General features: G+C 40.3%; 1 protein-coding gene across 3 annotated transcripts in view; it reads left to right on the plus strand.

The window, feature by feature from the left end:
- The window catches only part of PLBD1 (phospholipase B domain containing 1), a 58992-nt gene that overhangs the window by 9865 nt on the left and 31653 nt on the right, over positions 1 to 17474 (plus strand). For 2 of the 3 annotated variants that reach the window (XM_047743098.1, XM_047743100.1), the window contains exons 2-4: positions 1067 to 1286; positions 10122 to 10205; positions 11560 to 11698. In XM_047743098.1, the coding sequence (XP_047599054.1) occupies positions 1067 to 1286; positions 10122 to 10205; positions 11560 to 11698 (443 nt within the window). The remainder of the gene's footprint in view (positions 1 to 1066; positions 1287 to 10121; positions 10206 to 11559; positions 11699 to 17474) is intronic. The other variant, XM_047743099.1, reaches the window with a different exon arrangement.

A 17474-nucleotide genomic window follows, 5' to 3' on the forward strand; every position in this document is an offset into this window, starting at 1 on the left:
CAGCAGCTCTTGTGACATTAGGATGTTATTAGTGACCCAAGCCAGGATGGTGCCAGTAGCAGGGTGGGCATGGATGCCGGCTGCAGCAGGCTGATGGGAGGAAGATGAGGAAGTGGGGTGTGTGTTCCTCTTTCTAAAGGATGAGGTTTGGAAATGGGCCAGTCATATTCACAGCTCTCTCACCGGTACCTAGCATAGCCCATGACACAATGTGCCCTGTAATATTTGTAATAATTTCATGAAAGGAGTGAGAGATTCTGGCAATGGCCAAATCTGGTCCCAGGGTCCAGAGAGAGCTTCTGTGATTGGTTTGCCCTTAGGCCTGAGACCATGGAGCATGTCAATATGCTAAATCAGAGGAGCCATTGCACGAAGAGAGCGTCAGGGTGCAGGAACAAGAAGACACAGGATGGAACAAAGTTCCCAAAGAAGTAAGAGGAGTTGATCCATAACATGGGTAGAGGGATTGAGGTGAACGAGAAGAGAGAGATGGCTATAGGATTTGTAAGGATATATTCACAAAATTATCAAGAACTTGAGAGGCTCACAGGTGATAGTTTTTTGTTTTTTGTATTTTTGGTTTTTTTTTTTTTTCTGCAAAATAGGAATCTAATGTCATGTGTTAAGAATTAGGCAAGAGAGATAGTATAAGATGCCTGAGAATATGGATGCTTTGGTCCAACTGCCTTGGGGATCAAATATGTTATGGACCATGTACATTCACCCTATGCTTGGTTGAAGTAAGAGCTGAGCAAGGGCTCTAACTCTGACCTTGCCCAGAATCTCATCTCTGAGGATGAAGCATTTAGACCCACCTCTATGATGCTCTAATTACTTCCCTCCACCTTTGACCTAGTTCACTGTGCTCTGAGCTCATCCCCCTTGATCAGGCTCTGGTTTTTCCCCACTTATAACAAGGACAAACCATAGTGGCAGATTTCCCAATTCTAACAGAATGGATTCTCTAAAGGCAAATGTGGTGAAATTATTGGTTACATGGAAAAAAAGTGCATCAGCAAATCAGTTAAATAGCATCCCATTATTATTGCTTCTTCTTTTCTTTCAGAAGTCTACTATGCAACCGCGTACTGGATGCCTGCTGAAAAGACAGTAGAAGTCAAAAACGTACTAGACAGGAATGGGGACGCCTATGGCTTTTACAATGACTCTATGAAAACCACAGGCTGGGGCATCCTGGAGATCAGAGCCGGGTATGGTTCTCAGACCCTGAGCAATGAGATCACCATGTTTGTGGCTGGCTTTTTGGAGGGTTACCTTACTGCCCCGTAAGTACTTTAATCTTTAGTAGTGGTGGAGAACTACCAGGCAACTCTGTCCCTTTCTTTGACTACCAGTGGCTCCTGTCTTCCTGACATTGGACATTAGAACTGGAAAGTACCTGAGGTGCCCCTCATGTGATCAAAACATGATCAGAATCACATTTTCACCTCTAATCAGTACCTGACTTGGACGGAAAAAAGCCCCCAACTGTGGCATTCTTCCATTCTCGTGGCACTTAAAAAGCTTTCCGTTTGGCGAAACTGTTTTAAAATACAGCTCAGCCATTTTATCCTAGTAGCCATTTATTGTCTGGTACAAAGAAATGTATAGGTAAAGTGACCAAGAAGCACTGAACACAGATGATTCGTTAAATTTAAAATATAAGAGCATTTTTTTTCAACAGTCTTAAAACAATACTTTCAAGTGGGCAAAGATTTTCAATTGAAATCCTGATGTCTAATATAAATATTCCTTCCAGTTCTATTGTTACTTGATTCTTATGTCTTTCCTGTGTCTTGTGAAAATAACAAAGATGTAGTTAATAATAATGCAATCAAGACACATCCTTTTCCAAGATAAGCTCTTTAAGGAAAAGAAAATTGCAACTCATTTAATCAAGCCTCATCCTTTCTTTGATATAAAAAGTGTCTTGATGATTTGGCTTTTTCCTTTTATTCTCTGTGACCTAGACTGTTGTGGGGAGTTTAACCAAACCCTATTGTGTTCGCTTTAGTAAGGCACCTTAATAAGTTCAGTGCCAATCTTAATTTGTTTCTGAGTGTTGGAGATTATATCAAATGTTGAATAACTAGTTCTTGTGCTCTGATAGCTCTTTTCTTTAATGAACTAGAAATTCCTATTTTTCTTTTTATACCAATTTTTTGTTACTCTACCATATAGGTCCCCTTAATGATATACTACTCAGGGATGCATAAAACTTTATAAATGGACTAAGATTTTAAAAACATGTTTAAGAGCGCCTGGGTGGCTCAGTTGGTTAAGCGTCCGATTCTTAATTTTGGCTCAAGTCATGGTCTCAGAGTCATGAGACGGAGCCTGGTGTCAGGCTCCGTGCTGGGCATGGAGCCTGCTTAAGATTCTCTCTCCCTCTCTCTCCACCCCTCTCCCCACCAAAAAAAAAACCACAAAAACCAAAAGCTTAAAAAATGTTTAAAACTGTATTTTATATAAATATATTTAATATAGAATCTGAACTTTTCATCCATCTCTGCAAATCTATATTTACTGTGTACCTACTAGTTCTGATTGTGTTATTTAAATTGAGTTGCAGGTTTAGAGAAGTAATTTGAGCGAAGTTGTGTGCCTATAAATACACTAGGTTGTCATGAGTGCTATACATTATGGGCCTTTAAGGGAAACTGAGATTTGTGGGAGCAGCTCTAATCCGAGATTGTGGTGAGGATGAGCATGTCTTCTGTACAGATAGGTATCACACAGCAGGAATTTTAGGGAGTTTGCCAGAAGGCTTCTGATGAAGGTGGAATGTCTGATATTCTTATGTCTCAGAAAAACAAATTTTTATATCTCACTTCTAGGGGTGACTTTATCATTTACCCTTATTCTTAAGATAAAGCACTGACCTACCCTTGAGTACCTTTATCCATTGATGAAGAAGATCCAAGGAATCTGGGTTAATATCAATTCTCTTAGTAGCTTCTTAAATGCTTCTATATTAGAGTAAAAATTTTATTTCTTAGAAGAAAAACACTTAGCTATTATTCAATAACTGGGGTTTTTTTTGTTTGCTTACTCTGTATCTTTGCCCTGTCCGTTCAAAGAAAATTTGACATGCGTGAGTCTTTTAAGATGGAACAAACAACTTCCTGGGGCACCTGGACATCTCAGCTGGTTGAGCGTCCAACTCTTGCTTTTGGCTCAGGTCATGATCTCAGGGTCATGAGATCGAGGCCTCTTTGCTAAGTATGGAACCTGCTTAAGATTCTCTCCCCTCTCCCTTTGCCCCTCCCCCCAATGCACCCCCACGCACTCTCTCTCTCTAAAAAAATAATAAATAAATAAATAGAAACAACTTCCTGTATATTGTAACCTATTTTAAGGACCTGGCAACTGAGTCTTCCCTCCCTTCAGACCAATTTCCCTCCATTCATCCTGATGAGTGATCAGGAGTGAGGAAGAGGTGAATCTAGTAATCTTAGTGAATACTGGATCACTAAGGAAAAGTTAAGAGACTCTTCTTAGGAACATTTCTGCTGCAGAGAACAACCTGGAAAGAGTGCTTTAATCATAAATAACTATAACAGTCTAAAAGGAAGGCACCTCATGGGCCAGAACAGTCAAAGAAGCCTTTGAAGAAGGAGTGAGCTGTGGGTCTGGTGTTTGATGGGCGACGACATTCAGTTTGGCTGGGAAGAGGAAGAAAATAATTCTGGGCAGAAAGAAACGGAACCAAGTACTGAAAAAAGGCAATGAGTCTGAAATGAGGAATTTGCCTCTACAAATGAGCAAGGAGTAGAAGCTCCATTGATTAGTCAGAGGGCAACAGGTTTAAAATGGCAGATAGAGGCTGTATCATGGAAGGCTTTGGATGGAAGCCTGCCCGTTTGGCAGTTGTCATTCTTCATTTCCATCGGAGAGTGCTCAGAGGTTTCTCGAGTTTGAAAGACAATATCTCTGTTGGTCTCTGTTTTGTATTCCTTACTGACAATTCAAGAATGTCACCTGCTCAAGGATGGACTTCCCATATATGCAGTAGCAAGAGTCTTGAGAGGACTTCTTCCCTGCAGAGACTTTGACAGATATCATGGAACAGAAAATCTTGGTGATCAGGAAGAAGCATGACAAAGAACCAAAGGGGCTGGATGGAAGAGAGATGTCAGGTATTTGTATATTTGAAGAAGAAAGAGAGAAAAAGAGAAAGAGGAGGAGGAGAGGACAAAAAGGAAACAAAGGAAGGGAGTAGCGGAGGGAGGAAGGAGAACAGAACCAAAAAGAGGAAAACGAAGAATTACAACCAAAACTATCGTTAGAAAGGCATTTCCCATTTCCCTCTTAAGAGGGTAACACTCTCATCGCATGTCTGTAAAATCAATTACATAGGGAGATTTCCCAGCTTGCATGGAAAAGGCTTACTCTGTGCCTAGCTCGAAGCTCACAATAGTGGGACATGACCTAGTATGCTTAGAACACCCCTGGCAATGGGCTGGAGAAGAGAAAGGAAGGGAGGAGGCTATCGATTTCTTCCCTCGTCTGATATGGTCCAGCAGGGGAAGGCTTATCATACATTCTGATGCCCAGGAGCTCATTTTGAAGATCTGCAAAATGGAACAGAGAAACTGGGCTCCCAGGGACAAGAGCTCCAGGAGAGAGACAGAACAGAGAGCATACTGGAAGGATTTGCAGGCTTACGACTCCAGGCAGCACGGCCATGCAGCCCAATGACACCGTCTTCACTGACCAAGTCATGAGAGGCGGGGGGCTGCCTTGGTATTCAGCACAGAAGAGCCTAACCTTTGACCATCTGGAAGCTGTGGCTAGAGTCACAAACCAACAGAGGAGGAGGAATACAAGTCACAGGCAAGGGTGGTGTTCTTGTGTTTGTTTTCAGCTACTCATGGGCAACTGTCTGAGAAGCAACAGCATCTTCCTACACACACATCATTTTTTTTATCTAAAACCTATACTCCCAGGGACTGTTACTTGGGGGCATTTGTAAGGCGCGATTCCACTTACTGAGACACAGCCTTGGAGCAGAAGCGTCTGAGGGGGCGCTTCGGCGCAGGTCATGATTCCCGGGTCCTGAGATGGAGCCCCACTGCCGTCCCTGCTCAGCGGGAGACCTGCTTCTCCCTTGCTTGCCACTCCCTCTGCCTGTGCTCTCCTGCTCTCTGTCAAATAAATAAGTAAAATCTTTAAAAAAAAAAAAAAAAGAAAGAAAAGAAGGGTCTGAGCCTGGTCTGAGAAGGTGAATTTATGCCAATGGCCAAAAGAAAGAGCCGTCTTTTTTTTGTTTTCCTTTTTTAATCCCCCTAAGATTTATTTATTTATCTGAGAGAGATAATGGACGTGCACACCCACAAGCAGGGGGAGGGACAGATGGAGAGACTCTCAAGCAGACTCAGTGTCCTCACATAGGATTAAGCCTCACAGCCTTGAGATCAGGACCTGAGCTGAAACCAAGAGTCCCAAGCTTAACCATCTGAGCCACCCAGGTGCACCAGCCTTGTTCTCCATTCAGCAGCAGAGCTGCTCAGGTGGCTGCCACGGGCCATGGGAAGTTTAGGGCTGCCATGTTCTTCCCACATCACCACATTTAAAATGGAGTGACATTCCTTATGTTCCCCAGAATCTTGAAGGGAAGGAGTGTGTATGAGGTTGGGTATTGTGGCAGGAACAGCTGAGATACTGTGATAAAGAGCTTGGTTTAACTACCGTGGGGGAAATAATTTGCTCTCTCCAACCTATGACATACTTGCGAGGCCAAACAAAAACACATAAAGAAATATCCTGAAATCCTCCATCATTTTATTTGAAGTGTTCGATCATAAGTTGTTTCCTTGAAACTTACAACACTCTCCAGAGAACATCTGGGACCTGGGCTCAGCCCTCGTGCTTTATCACGAAGCTCCAGGCCATCCACAGCCCTGCCGCAGCATGGTTTTCCCACAGGGTACAGTGGAAGCAGCAGGTCCAGCTGGGCCTCAGCCTGGAGGCAGCCCTAGACCCTTCCGGGGCTTCTCTCACCGTCTTGTCCTTCCTCATGCTCTCTCGCCCGCACCCATCTCCTGAGGAGCCACTCCCTGCGGAACACTGCCATTACCATGCAAACATGCCTTCTGGGTGGGCTCCTGAGCCCTGCCATGCTGCCCTGTCAGCCTGTCACACATCCCTTTCCAGCAACTTTTACACCACATTCCCTGAGAGCTAGATGCTGCCTCTCCCATCTCCACCACCTGAAATATTGCTTGGCCCCCCAGGGCCCATCTCACATGCTATCTCCTCAAGGCACTTCCCGATTCCATTCCAACTGGATTGAGCTCCCTCTCTCCCCTCCACCATCTGTTAGTGCTTTAGGGGCAGGTCCCTATCTTATTCATCTTTATATACCCCGGACACCTGGCACAGCCACTTCTGCCCCCAGCAGTTACTTAATTACATGCTGATTAGGTTTAATTGAATCCTGTGCTGTTCCAGTTCTTTAGGGATGAACCAAAAGCATGAGGTACTTTTTTCCATGTAATGCAGTGTCTGGCAGCCACGGCCAAATGGAGCTTCTTCCTTCGTTTTTTGACTTGATGGGCTGGCTCCCTAATCAAAGTAGCTCATGTCTCACTAATGATGATAAAAGCTGATAAATAGTTCTACATTGGTTTTAATAAAATGAGTCATGAAACCTTTCTGGAAAGAATGATGATGAGGGTGTGGGTATCAGGTCTGCTCCAGTTTTCAATAAAGTGGCTGAGCATGTGTGTGGCTGAGGCAGCCTCTGAAACATCTCTGGAATTATCTAGTAGGAGCGAGCCACTTCACTTCAACAAACACATTACCTGCCTTGTGTTGGATTCTGGGGTGGGGGAGAAAGAAATGGGGTGGGTTAGAGCTCCTGAGTACACTCTCAAAGAGAACTCCATTTAAGTTAATATGTTAACACAACAGTTGGTGAAACTATGATGAAAGGAGGTTCTAGCAAGATTATGGCACAAGTACAGGAAGTAGTCAAAGGTGGTTCCTTTTTTGTTTCTGGTCTACTACCAGGAAATACCTCAAGAATCTCTGCCATAACCCGAACTTGCTTCTTTGATGTTAGAAACTCAATATGCTTCCCATTCAAGATGGTAGGCAAAGCGAAGATAAGTGAGACACACTCCCATCCTCAAACATATCAAATGGCCCAAGAACTAGGAATTATTTGGACCTTCCCATGAATCATAAGGTGCTGCTGCTTCTGATGATGACAGCGATGGCAATGACTAAACCTTAGATGACATTTAAAATGGGCCAGACACTGTTCAAAGCATTTTACAAGTTAAATTACTCCCATTACTATTGATGTGAACACTCGAGCACAGAGTAGTTAAGTAACAAGCCGAAAGTCACAAAGCTAGTAAACAGGGACCAGGTTGTCCAGCAACAGAGTTTGAGCAGGCATGGACATGTATCCACATAAATGGATTGCTATAGGAAATTCTGAAGGAGCTTGTTTTGGTCTCAGACCCAGAAAATTAAAGCAAGTAGAAAAGAGTAGAAGACAGGACCTGACAAGTGCTAAATGATAGGGTATTAACATGACACAAAGAGACTCAGGGTAGGGTGGGAGTAAGTGTGTCTTACGTAAAGGGAAGCAAAGTCTCCCCCAATTTAGGATGAAACTTACTGACTTTACACACCGCAGAGCTGAAATTAACAACACATCCGTGAGGCGGACCTTAGCGTCAGGTCTGCATGATGAGAATTTGGAAGTGTGGAGAAGTTGGTCATATTGCCTAGAAGTAGTGAAGTCAACCTTTGAACTCAGAATTCAAAGTCTCTACCCTTAACTGCTGTCCTATATGGCTCTACCACACCAACGTGTAGGATCCCAGACCCAGGGATCAGAGAAGGCCTCAACCTGTGTTCCTCAGGGCTCCTGAATGGGGCAGGATCCATGACCTCAAGGTGGATGTTTCTCCTCCTCTGCTCTGTATGGCAGAACAGAAAAATCCCTAGCCCAGTTACTCATCTATACTTCCATCCGTCCTGTCGTTCTGTGGGCATCTTCAGCAACCATCCCTGAGTCAAGACCCTTGTCTTGGCACTGTGGACATTTTGGGTGGAGTAATTCTTTGTTGGGGGGGGGGCTGTCCTGTAGATTGCAGGGTGTTTCGTAGCCCCCCAGCCTCCACCCACTAGATACCAGCAGCACCTTCCCCCCCACACACACATACACCCCCTAGTGTGACAACCAAAAATGCCTACAGACATTGTTGTGGGGCAAGGGCACAGGGAGAGAGAGAATCTCAAGCAGGCTCCGTACTGAGCACAGAGCCCATTGCAGAACGTGATCTCATGACCCTGAGATCATGACCTGAGCCAAAATCAAGAGCTGGATGCTCAGCTGATTGAGCCACCCAGGTGTCCCTACACATTTTTTTTTAAGATTTTATTTATTCATTTGAGAGAGAGAGAAAGGATGAGTGGGGAGAGGAACAGAGGAAGAAGGCAAAGGGAAACAGATTGCCCCCTGAGAGGAGAGCTGGACACAGGGCTCGATCCCAGGACCTTGAGATCATGATCTGAGCCGAAGGCAGACACTTAATCTACTGAGCCACCCAGGTACCCCCACATTTAATTTTTTTAAGTAAGTTTTATTTATTATTTTTTATTATTTATTTATTTATTTTCTAAAGTAAGTTTTAAAATAAAGAATCCCAAATAGCCAATAATCTGGGGGGAGGGAGGGATGAAAATTAAAATAATGAGAAACCATGTTAATTGTCAAAAATTAAAAAGTCTGATTATACCAAGTGTTGGTGAGGTTGTGGAGCCAGAAGAAGTCCAATATGTAGCCGGTGGGAATATAAATGGGTACAATCACTATGAACAACCACTTGGCAGTATCTAGTAACTGTAGATAATATAGGATATTCATCCCTGCAATTCTACTTTTATATATAGTAAATATATTCCAGAAGAACATGCAAATATGTAAGAAGAGACATTTACAATAATACTTGAAGTTGCATTCATGAATTCTTATATACTAATACCATGGAATACTATCAGCAGATGAAAACAATAAATTTAAATTGCAGATGATAACATGTGTCATGGTGAGAGAATTACATGTTAGAGTGATAGTATGATCTTGTTTATGATTTCTTCAGAAACCTAAGTAATACTGTACCTTATTTATTATTAACTCTATATCGGGGGGTGGGCAGCTGGATGGCTCAGTTGGTTAAGCATCTGCCTTCAGCTCAGGTCATGATCACAGGGTCCTGGGATCGAGTCCCATGTAGGTCTCCCTGCTCAGGTGGGAGCCTGCTTCTCCCCTGCTTGCCACTCCCCCTGCTTGTGTGCCCTCTTTCTCTCTCTGACAAATAAATAAATAAATAAAATCTAAAAAAATAAAATAAAATAATAAATCTATATCTAGTGATGGTATAGAAACATGCATGAGAGTAATAAATCACCCATTCAAGATTGGAGTTACATCTGTGGAGAAAGGTGTGGAATTAGCATTGGAGAACTGTACACAGGGGCTTCAGCTGTAATGTTGTTAGGGTTTTTTTATGATTTTATTTTTAAGTAATCTCTACTCCCAACATGGGACTCGAACTCACAACCCTGAGATCAAGAGCTACAGGTTCTACTGACTGAGCCAGCCAGGCACCTCTCTAATGTTTTATTTCTCTTTAAAACTGTAGGCACAAACATGGCAAAATGTAATGACTTTAATAAAGTTGCATAGAGGTACTTGGGTGTTGGTTTTATTATATGTTTTTCTCTATGTTGGAAATATGTCTCAATTTTAAATTGTACATTTGATTTTTTTTTTTTTTTTTTAAGATAAGGCAGGGGCTCCTAGGTGGTTCAGTCAGTTAAGCATCTGCCTTCAGCTCAGGTTGTGACTTCAGGGGCCTGGGATCAAGTCCTGCATGGAGCCTGCTTCTCCCTCTCCCTCCCCCTCTGCTTGCACTTTCATTCTCTCATTCTCTCTCTCTATATATATATATCAAATAAATAAATAAAATCTCAAAAAAATAAAAAAGATAGGCCAGGTTTGCAATAACGGGACTTGATAGTCCAAAAATTGTATAATTTGCTATGATGGACTGCCCTAGGAAGAAAAATAGAAATGTAACCATTTTCTTTTGTTTCAGACACATGTATGACCACTTCATTAACCTCTACCCACAGCTGATTAAGAAACCTTCCATTGTGGATAAAGTGCAAGATTTTATGGAGTATGTATAATGGCTCTCCTCTTGCCATTGAGACTGTAGGTCCTGAATCTGTCATTGCAAACAACAATTTTTCCTTCTGCCAATTTGTTTTTCTATCGCTTAGGCAGGACTGGTCCTGCCTGTAGCTGGTTCTATAGTAAGTAAGGTTTAGCACATTTCGGTAATGACATGAAAACTGGTTGCAGACAGCATGTCTTCTAACTTGGGCTCTTTCAAAGGTCAGGTTGAATGTCATCATTGATTACACATCTGGAGGAAGACACATCAGTGTAAGGAAGGCAGAGTTAAATGCCTGGACTGCTTCCACCTGAGGATCCTTCAGGGATCCCTCCTCCTCCCTCTCTGAGGTGCTCCTGTGTCATGGGCCTGGGTTCCCATCTTAGCAGGAGCCCTGGCTGTTATCTAGTCCTTATTCTTAACATCCTTGGAGAACATGGCCATTGTAATCAAGTTTTCTGAAGACTTAGTAATTCTCAGTATTAAGAAAAGTTGTTTCCTATTTGTTTTATATGTGGCATTGTTTTATATTTGCAACTGTGATTAATTTGGGGACCAAAGGGCTCCTGGTTTGGCCCTCCAAACCATACACTGAATGCTAAAGTCCTACAGCGCATTGTTAAAAATTATTGGGCTAGATCTTATGAAGCAATGACCTTGTATTCTAAGGCTGATTTGGAGAAAGCCTGAACAAATCAGAAATAACTTTCAGTATACAAAGTCACGTCAAATCATTCCCTTTCTAGAAAGAGTAGAGAACTAAAAGAGAGAGAGAATGGAAAGACTATAAAGAAGAGAGACAGAATGGAAGGAGTATAAAAAACAAGCCTGTCTTGCTAAGTATACTAGGACAGAGGTGTTGAGGCAGTTACTGGCCACAACTGATATAGAATGAACCATAAACTATGAAAACGATTGGAGAGAAATATAGACATATATCAACTACCTTGTCCTTAGGAGTTTGTTGTTGTTGTTCTTTAAATTTACAACTTCCACATAAAAAACAGTTAATGACTTATCCGTACTGATTTAGTGAGGCATTGTGGTTTTGTATGAAATACATATGGATGGCCTATCTTCGAATTTTGTAGATTTCAGTATCACGAGAAGCTAAATGTTACACCTAGATAGAGCATGCAGAGAGCTATCAAGGAAGAGTCAGAGTCCTAGGAAGAAATTGAAAATCATTTAGGATTTGCCCGATAGCCTTTCAAAGTGATTCAGAGGTTACAAGATCCAGAATATAAATTACACTACCATAAGTATCTGAATATATAATCTCTAAATGCCTGGGCTTAATTTAGCTTTAGGTGAGCAACCATGGAAATCTCGAGGGCAAATCTAATTTCTCTTGCAGGAAGCAAGATCAATGGACCCGGAAAAACGTGAAAGCTTACAAGGATGACCCATTTTGGAGACATACAGGCTACGTTATAGCACAGATGGATGGGCTGTATGTAGGAGCAATGAGGAGGGCTAAGTTAGAAAGGACAAAGGTAAGATTTTCAAAAAGCTGCTCAGAATTTATATTGGCATTTGGCAATATTATTGCCAAGAATATCAAACATTGAAAATTATCTTGAAACTATGACAAGAATATTGAAAGAATGGCAAGAATATTGAAAATTATCTTTAAAATAACATTGCAACCTAGAAACAGATCACATTGGGACTAGCGTATCTTGCACACACAAGTGCTGTCTTGTTATAAGGCTAGCACCTGAGGCAGTGACACAACATTCAAGCTTAATACACAATCTCTATCTCTTTCGTAATGCTATGCTCTGGAATAGGTTAAAGAATGTACTGAATCAATGTATGGCTGTTAAACTAACCTAATAAGGTTAGTATTTTAGGTGATAGAATTGTTAAGGCAAAATGTTAAAGTATACAAGTTCTATGGTTCCCATCCTCTATAATGTCATAGTTACAGCATGTCATAATATTTCAAAAAGCTTTACTGAATCATTGATGATTCAAAGATACCATTTAATATACTTCCAAAAATTATGGAGATTTTGTATTTCCTGGGAGTAATACACACACACACACACACACACACACACACACACACACACACACACTGGATTTATATGTATACATACATACATGTATGTATACATGTATGTATATACACACACACACGCAATGGACAAAATATACAAAAAGACAGTTCATAGAAAAGTGATGCAAAAAATTCTTAATCATATGAACCAAGCCTTACTCATAAGTTTAGAAATACACATTAAAACCATCCTGAAAGGTCATGATCTCAGAGTCCTGGGATCGAGCCCCGCATCGGGCTCTCTGCTCAGCAGGAAGCCTGCTTCCTCCTCTCTCTGCCTGCCTCTCTGCCTGCTTGTGATCTCTCTGTCAAATAAATAAATAAAATCTTTAAAAAAAAAAAAACAAAAACCATCCTGAAACATACTTTCTCTACTTTCTCACTTGTCTATTTGGCAGAAATCTAAAATGTGAATGCCTACTCTGCTGGCAAGACTAAGGGGGGGGGGGGGAAAGCACTTCCCCAAAATACTGGTAGTAATACAAACTGGTATATTTGCTGTGGAGAGAAAATGTGGCACTCAGTAACCGAATGGTCTACACATTTACCCTTTGATCCAGGAATCCCACTTCTACAAGGTTCACAAGGCAAAAATTCACAGGCAAAAATTCCATATGCCTTATGTGTCGACCTCTTCATTACAGATAATTTGTAATAGCCAAGGACTGAAAACAGCCAAATACATAGAAGACTGGCTGCGTCAATGATGTGGCTGTAACAGGAATGAAATAGATTTCCAAATACTGTTACGATGTGAGGTTTGGAATCTGTTATAAAGTGTAAAAAAGTAAGGTGAAGACCAGTGTGAATTGTTTCCTGAATTTTATGTAAGAAATGGAAAGATAGATAGATATAGATAGATTTGCTTAACTTTGCAAGAATAAACAACAATGAAAGAATAAACCCAAAACTTATTAAAAAAGAAAAAGAAAAAGATTACCTACCAACAAAGGAAGAGAAGAAAGGGGAGGGAATAGGAATGAAAGCTACATTTCTCTAAATGTATCTTTATATATATTTTACTTTGGAACCATGTAAATGCTGTTCATAATTATAAAACAAAATTTAATCACATGGAAGAAAAACAGTCCCTAAAATCTTAAAATGAATTGATATGAATATATCTAATGATATATCAAGTTCATGGCATAACCACACAGAGAGCGGTTATTTCCAGTGACCCTGATGCAGTCATTACAGTACATCCTTAACGGATAGATCCTAAGGACAAGAACTGCCACCATAAAACAAAAACAAAACAGCCTTAAACAGTAAGTCAGTAATCTCACTTTATCAATACTATTAGTGTAGTTATTTTAAAATTTTATAAATATAGTAAGATAAAGCAAGTAAAAAATAGGGTGAATATCAAGATTTTCAGCATACGGGTGTCTGGGTGGCTCAGTGGGTTAAGCCTCTGCCTTTGGCTCAGGTCATGACCCCATGGTCCTGGGATCGAGTCCCGCATCGGGCTCTCTGCTCAGCAGGGAGCCTGCTTCCCCCTCTCTCTCTGCCTGCCTCTCTGCCTATTTGTAATCTCTCTCTGTCAAATAAATAAATAAAATCTTTAAAAAAAAAGGTTTTCAGCATACAAAAAGTCAATGAAGTAGAGGTTTCATAGTTTTTAAAGTTAGATAGGCAGGAAATCATTACTTTTAGCTTCCTTTAAAAAATACATATTTTCTTGATTTTCTCCCTTGAGAAGGCTTAGAAATAATGAGGAAAAATAGCTTTGATCCAGTAGCACTGAGCATCTTTTAGGAGACTATGTTTTAAGGTGAGCAACGGTATCTCAAACAAGACCAAAAAAGTACTAGCCATGAAGAATTCAGCTTCAGCTAATTAAATTTCTTTTCATCAGAATACATTATATTGAAAGTCGGGGTGCCTGAGTGGCTCAGTGGGTTAAGCCTCTGCCTTCTGCTGATGTTATGATCCCAGAGTCCTGGGATGGAGCCCTGCATCGGGCTCTCTGCTCCGCGGAGAGCCTGCTTCCTCCTCTCTCTCTCTGCCTGCCTCTCTGCCTACTTGTGATCTCTGTCTGTCAAATAAACAAATAAAATCTTAAAAAAAAAAACACTATATTGAAAGTGAAAAACAAAACCTACAAACCAAGAGAAAATGTTTGCAATACATTTAATTAAGAAAGGGTTTGTTTCAGAAATGCATAAAGAATAACAAATAAATTTAAAAAAAGAAAATACCCAATAGGAAAAAAGGCAATGGGCAAAAATATCAACAGGAATTTCACAGAAAAGGAAACAAAAATGGCCCATAAAAATGTGAAGAAATGCTTAATTTCAATAAGAAATACTGATGAAAACCTCACAGAAAAGGAAACAAAAATGGCCCATAAAAATGTGAAGAAATGCTTAATTTCAACAAGAAATACTGATGAAAAGGCAATGGGCAAAAATATCAACAGGAATTTCACAGAAAAGGAAACAAAAATGGCCCATAAAAATGTGAAGAAATGCTTAATTTCAATAAGAAATACTGATGAAAACCTCAGTGAGGGGGCGCCTGGGTGGCTCAGTTGGTTAAACGGTTAAGTGTCCGCCTTCAGGTCAGGTCATGATCCCATCACCTCAGAGTGGGGCCCCAGGGGAGTCTGGGAAGTCTGGTTCTCCCTCTCCCTCTGCCTATCCCCTGCCTGTGCACTCTCTCTCTCTCTCTCTCTATCAAATAAATAAATAAGATCTTTAAAATATAAATAGAATCAATGAGATTCTATTATACACTGAAAGTGGGAAATTTTAACCACTGCTTGATTGAGTAAATTGTTCCAACTGCTTTGGAAAAGGAGTGAATTTTACTTGAAACATTTAAAGATAACATATGTTCTACAGTGTAGCAAATCCACTCAGATTAAAGATATTCTTGTACATGGGCAAGGTGGGAGGGTGGCCTGTGTACATAAAAGTTCACATTACCATTGTTTTGCCACAAACTGGAAACACTCCATGGTACTATATATTCATGTAATTGAACACCTCGTAGCAATGAAAATAAACGGGCTGTTTCTATACTATCAACATTGATAAATGTCAAAAAATAATGTTGTTGACCAGAAGAATGCACACAATATGATTCTATTTATACAAATTCAAAAAGAGGCAAATTTAAAAATACACTGTCTAGGATGTGTACACAGATGACAAAGTAACAGAAAAGCAGGTAATGAGCCACACAGAATTAGCCCAGTGGTTACTGCTGGTAAGGAGGGAAATGCGATTGGAGGCTTTCAAGGCATAACCAATGTTCTATTTCCTAATCTGTCAGGTGGGCTGATAAGTGCTTTTTCTTCCTTTTAAATTGTGCATATGCATCTTTATTCTTTCATATGTATGGTATCATTCTTAATTTAAAAAAAAAAATAAAGGCATGGGGAGCTTGCTTCTCCCTCTACTGCTCCCCGTGCTTGTGCTCTCTCTCTTTCTCTCTCCCTCTCTCTCTCTGTCTGATAAATAATAAATAAATAAATAAATTATTTTAAAAATAAATAAATTAAAAAGCGAAATATTAAAGGCAAATTGAAAACTGAATAATATTTGCGATTCCTATCAGACAACGAACTAATCTTAACATATAACAAACTCCTAAAGGTTAATAAGAAAAAGAATAAGAAAAATAACTAAGGCATATGAACAGTTCACCAAAAAACAAATCCAAAGGAAACATGCTCCGCCTTACTCCTAATAAAAGAATTGCCAGTGTAAACTTCAATGAGATACTGTTTTTCACCTATCCGTTTGGAAGTAAACTCAGTGTTTAATGTTGAGGCTGGAAGAATGTCTATTAAAATAAGCCACATGAGGACAATTTGGCAACATCTATTAAAATCAAAATCACTTCTAGGTATCTATCCTGCAGGTAGCTCACACACATACAAAATGATAGGTCCAAGACTGATTATTATAACATTGTTTATAACAGCAAAAGACTAGAAAGCCCCCGGAAGTCCATCAATGTAATGTAATATATTTAATGTAATATAATTGTATTTTCAATATAATCCTGGTCAGAATTAATGTATTCCATTTGCTGGAATACTGTTTGAGACAATGAGGAGGATTTTTACATCTAATATGGGAGGTCAACAAAACAAGTGAAAAATATTAGGACAAAAAAAATCAAGGTGAAGAGTAGCGTGGATAATACACTACTGTTAGTGTAAAAATGTATTAAGACACATTAAAAAGTCCAGAGAAGGACATAGAAATGAATAAAAAGTGGTAAACTGGAGACAGGATGGCACCTGAGCAAGTGGAGGAGAAGAGAGGAGGATTTCCACTACAGATCTTGTCATAATTTTTTCTTAACGATCTATTTATTTGAGAGCACACGAGAGCAGGGAGTAGGGCCAGGGGAGAACCCCAAGCAGACAGCCCACAAAGTGCAGAGCCCAATGTGAGGCTCGACCCCACAACCCCCAGATCATGACCTGAGCTGAAATCAGAAGTCTGATGCTCAACTGACTGAAACACCCAGGTGTCCCATCATAATTTTTTAAATCTGGAATAATGAAGGTATGACTTATTCAAAGGACAACACAAAGAGAATATGTATATAAATAAATAATCAGGTTCTGGCTTTTGTTTTTTTGTTTTTTTTTGTTTTTTTTTGTTTTTTTTTGATGAACATGTCACTTTATTTATTATCTTTCCACCAACTCTGCCTAAAAGCCAATTTGTTAGATGCCCTAACCCAGGCTACTCTGGTGGACTGACTCTTACCGGAGCAGTGCTCTCTAGTTGGTACAAAGTTCATGTTCAAGTCTGATCATTGCTTTGAGGTAAATGCTGTCGAGCCAGTTAGTCCTACACGAAACCAAACACAAAGTTAAAACGCATCTTAGTTGAATATTTTGCTGTAAAGCAGTGATTCTCAACTATGAGCATTCTCCCTGCAGAGCGCAGTCAGCAATGCCTAGAGATGTTTTTGGTAATCAAAACCGGGAGGGTTTTACTGATACTAATGGGGAGAGGCCAGTGATGCTGCTAAATATTTTACAGTGCACAACCCCCAGAGAGAAAGAATTATTTGGCCCCAAATACCACTAGTGTTTTGGGTATCAAAACATGCCAAAACATCTCTTACCGACCATAAGGTAATCATTATTTTGTAAGCTACAATAAAATCTAGTACATTTGTTCCATTAGGGACCCTTCCCAAAGGAATGACTGAATGGATCCCTGACAACAGGA

Source organism: Lutra lutra, chromosome 8, assembly GCF_902655055.1.
Source record: "Lutra lutra chromosome 8, mLutLut1.2, whole genome shotgun sequence".
NCBI classification, from domain to species: Eukaryota; Metazoa; Chordata; class Mammalia; order Carnivora; family Mustelidae; genus Lutra; species Lutra lutra.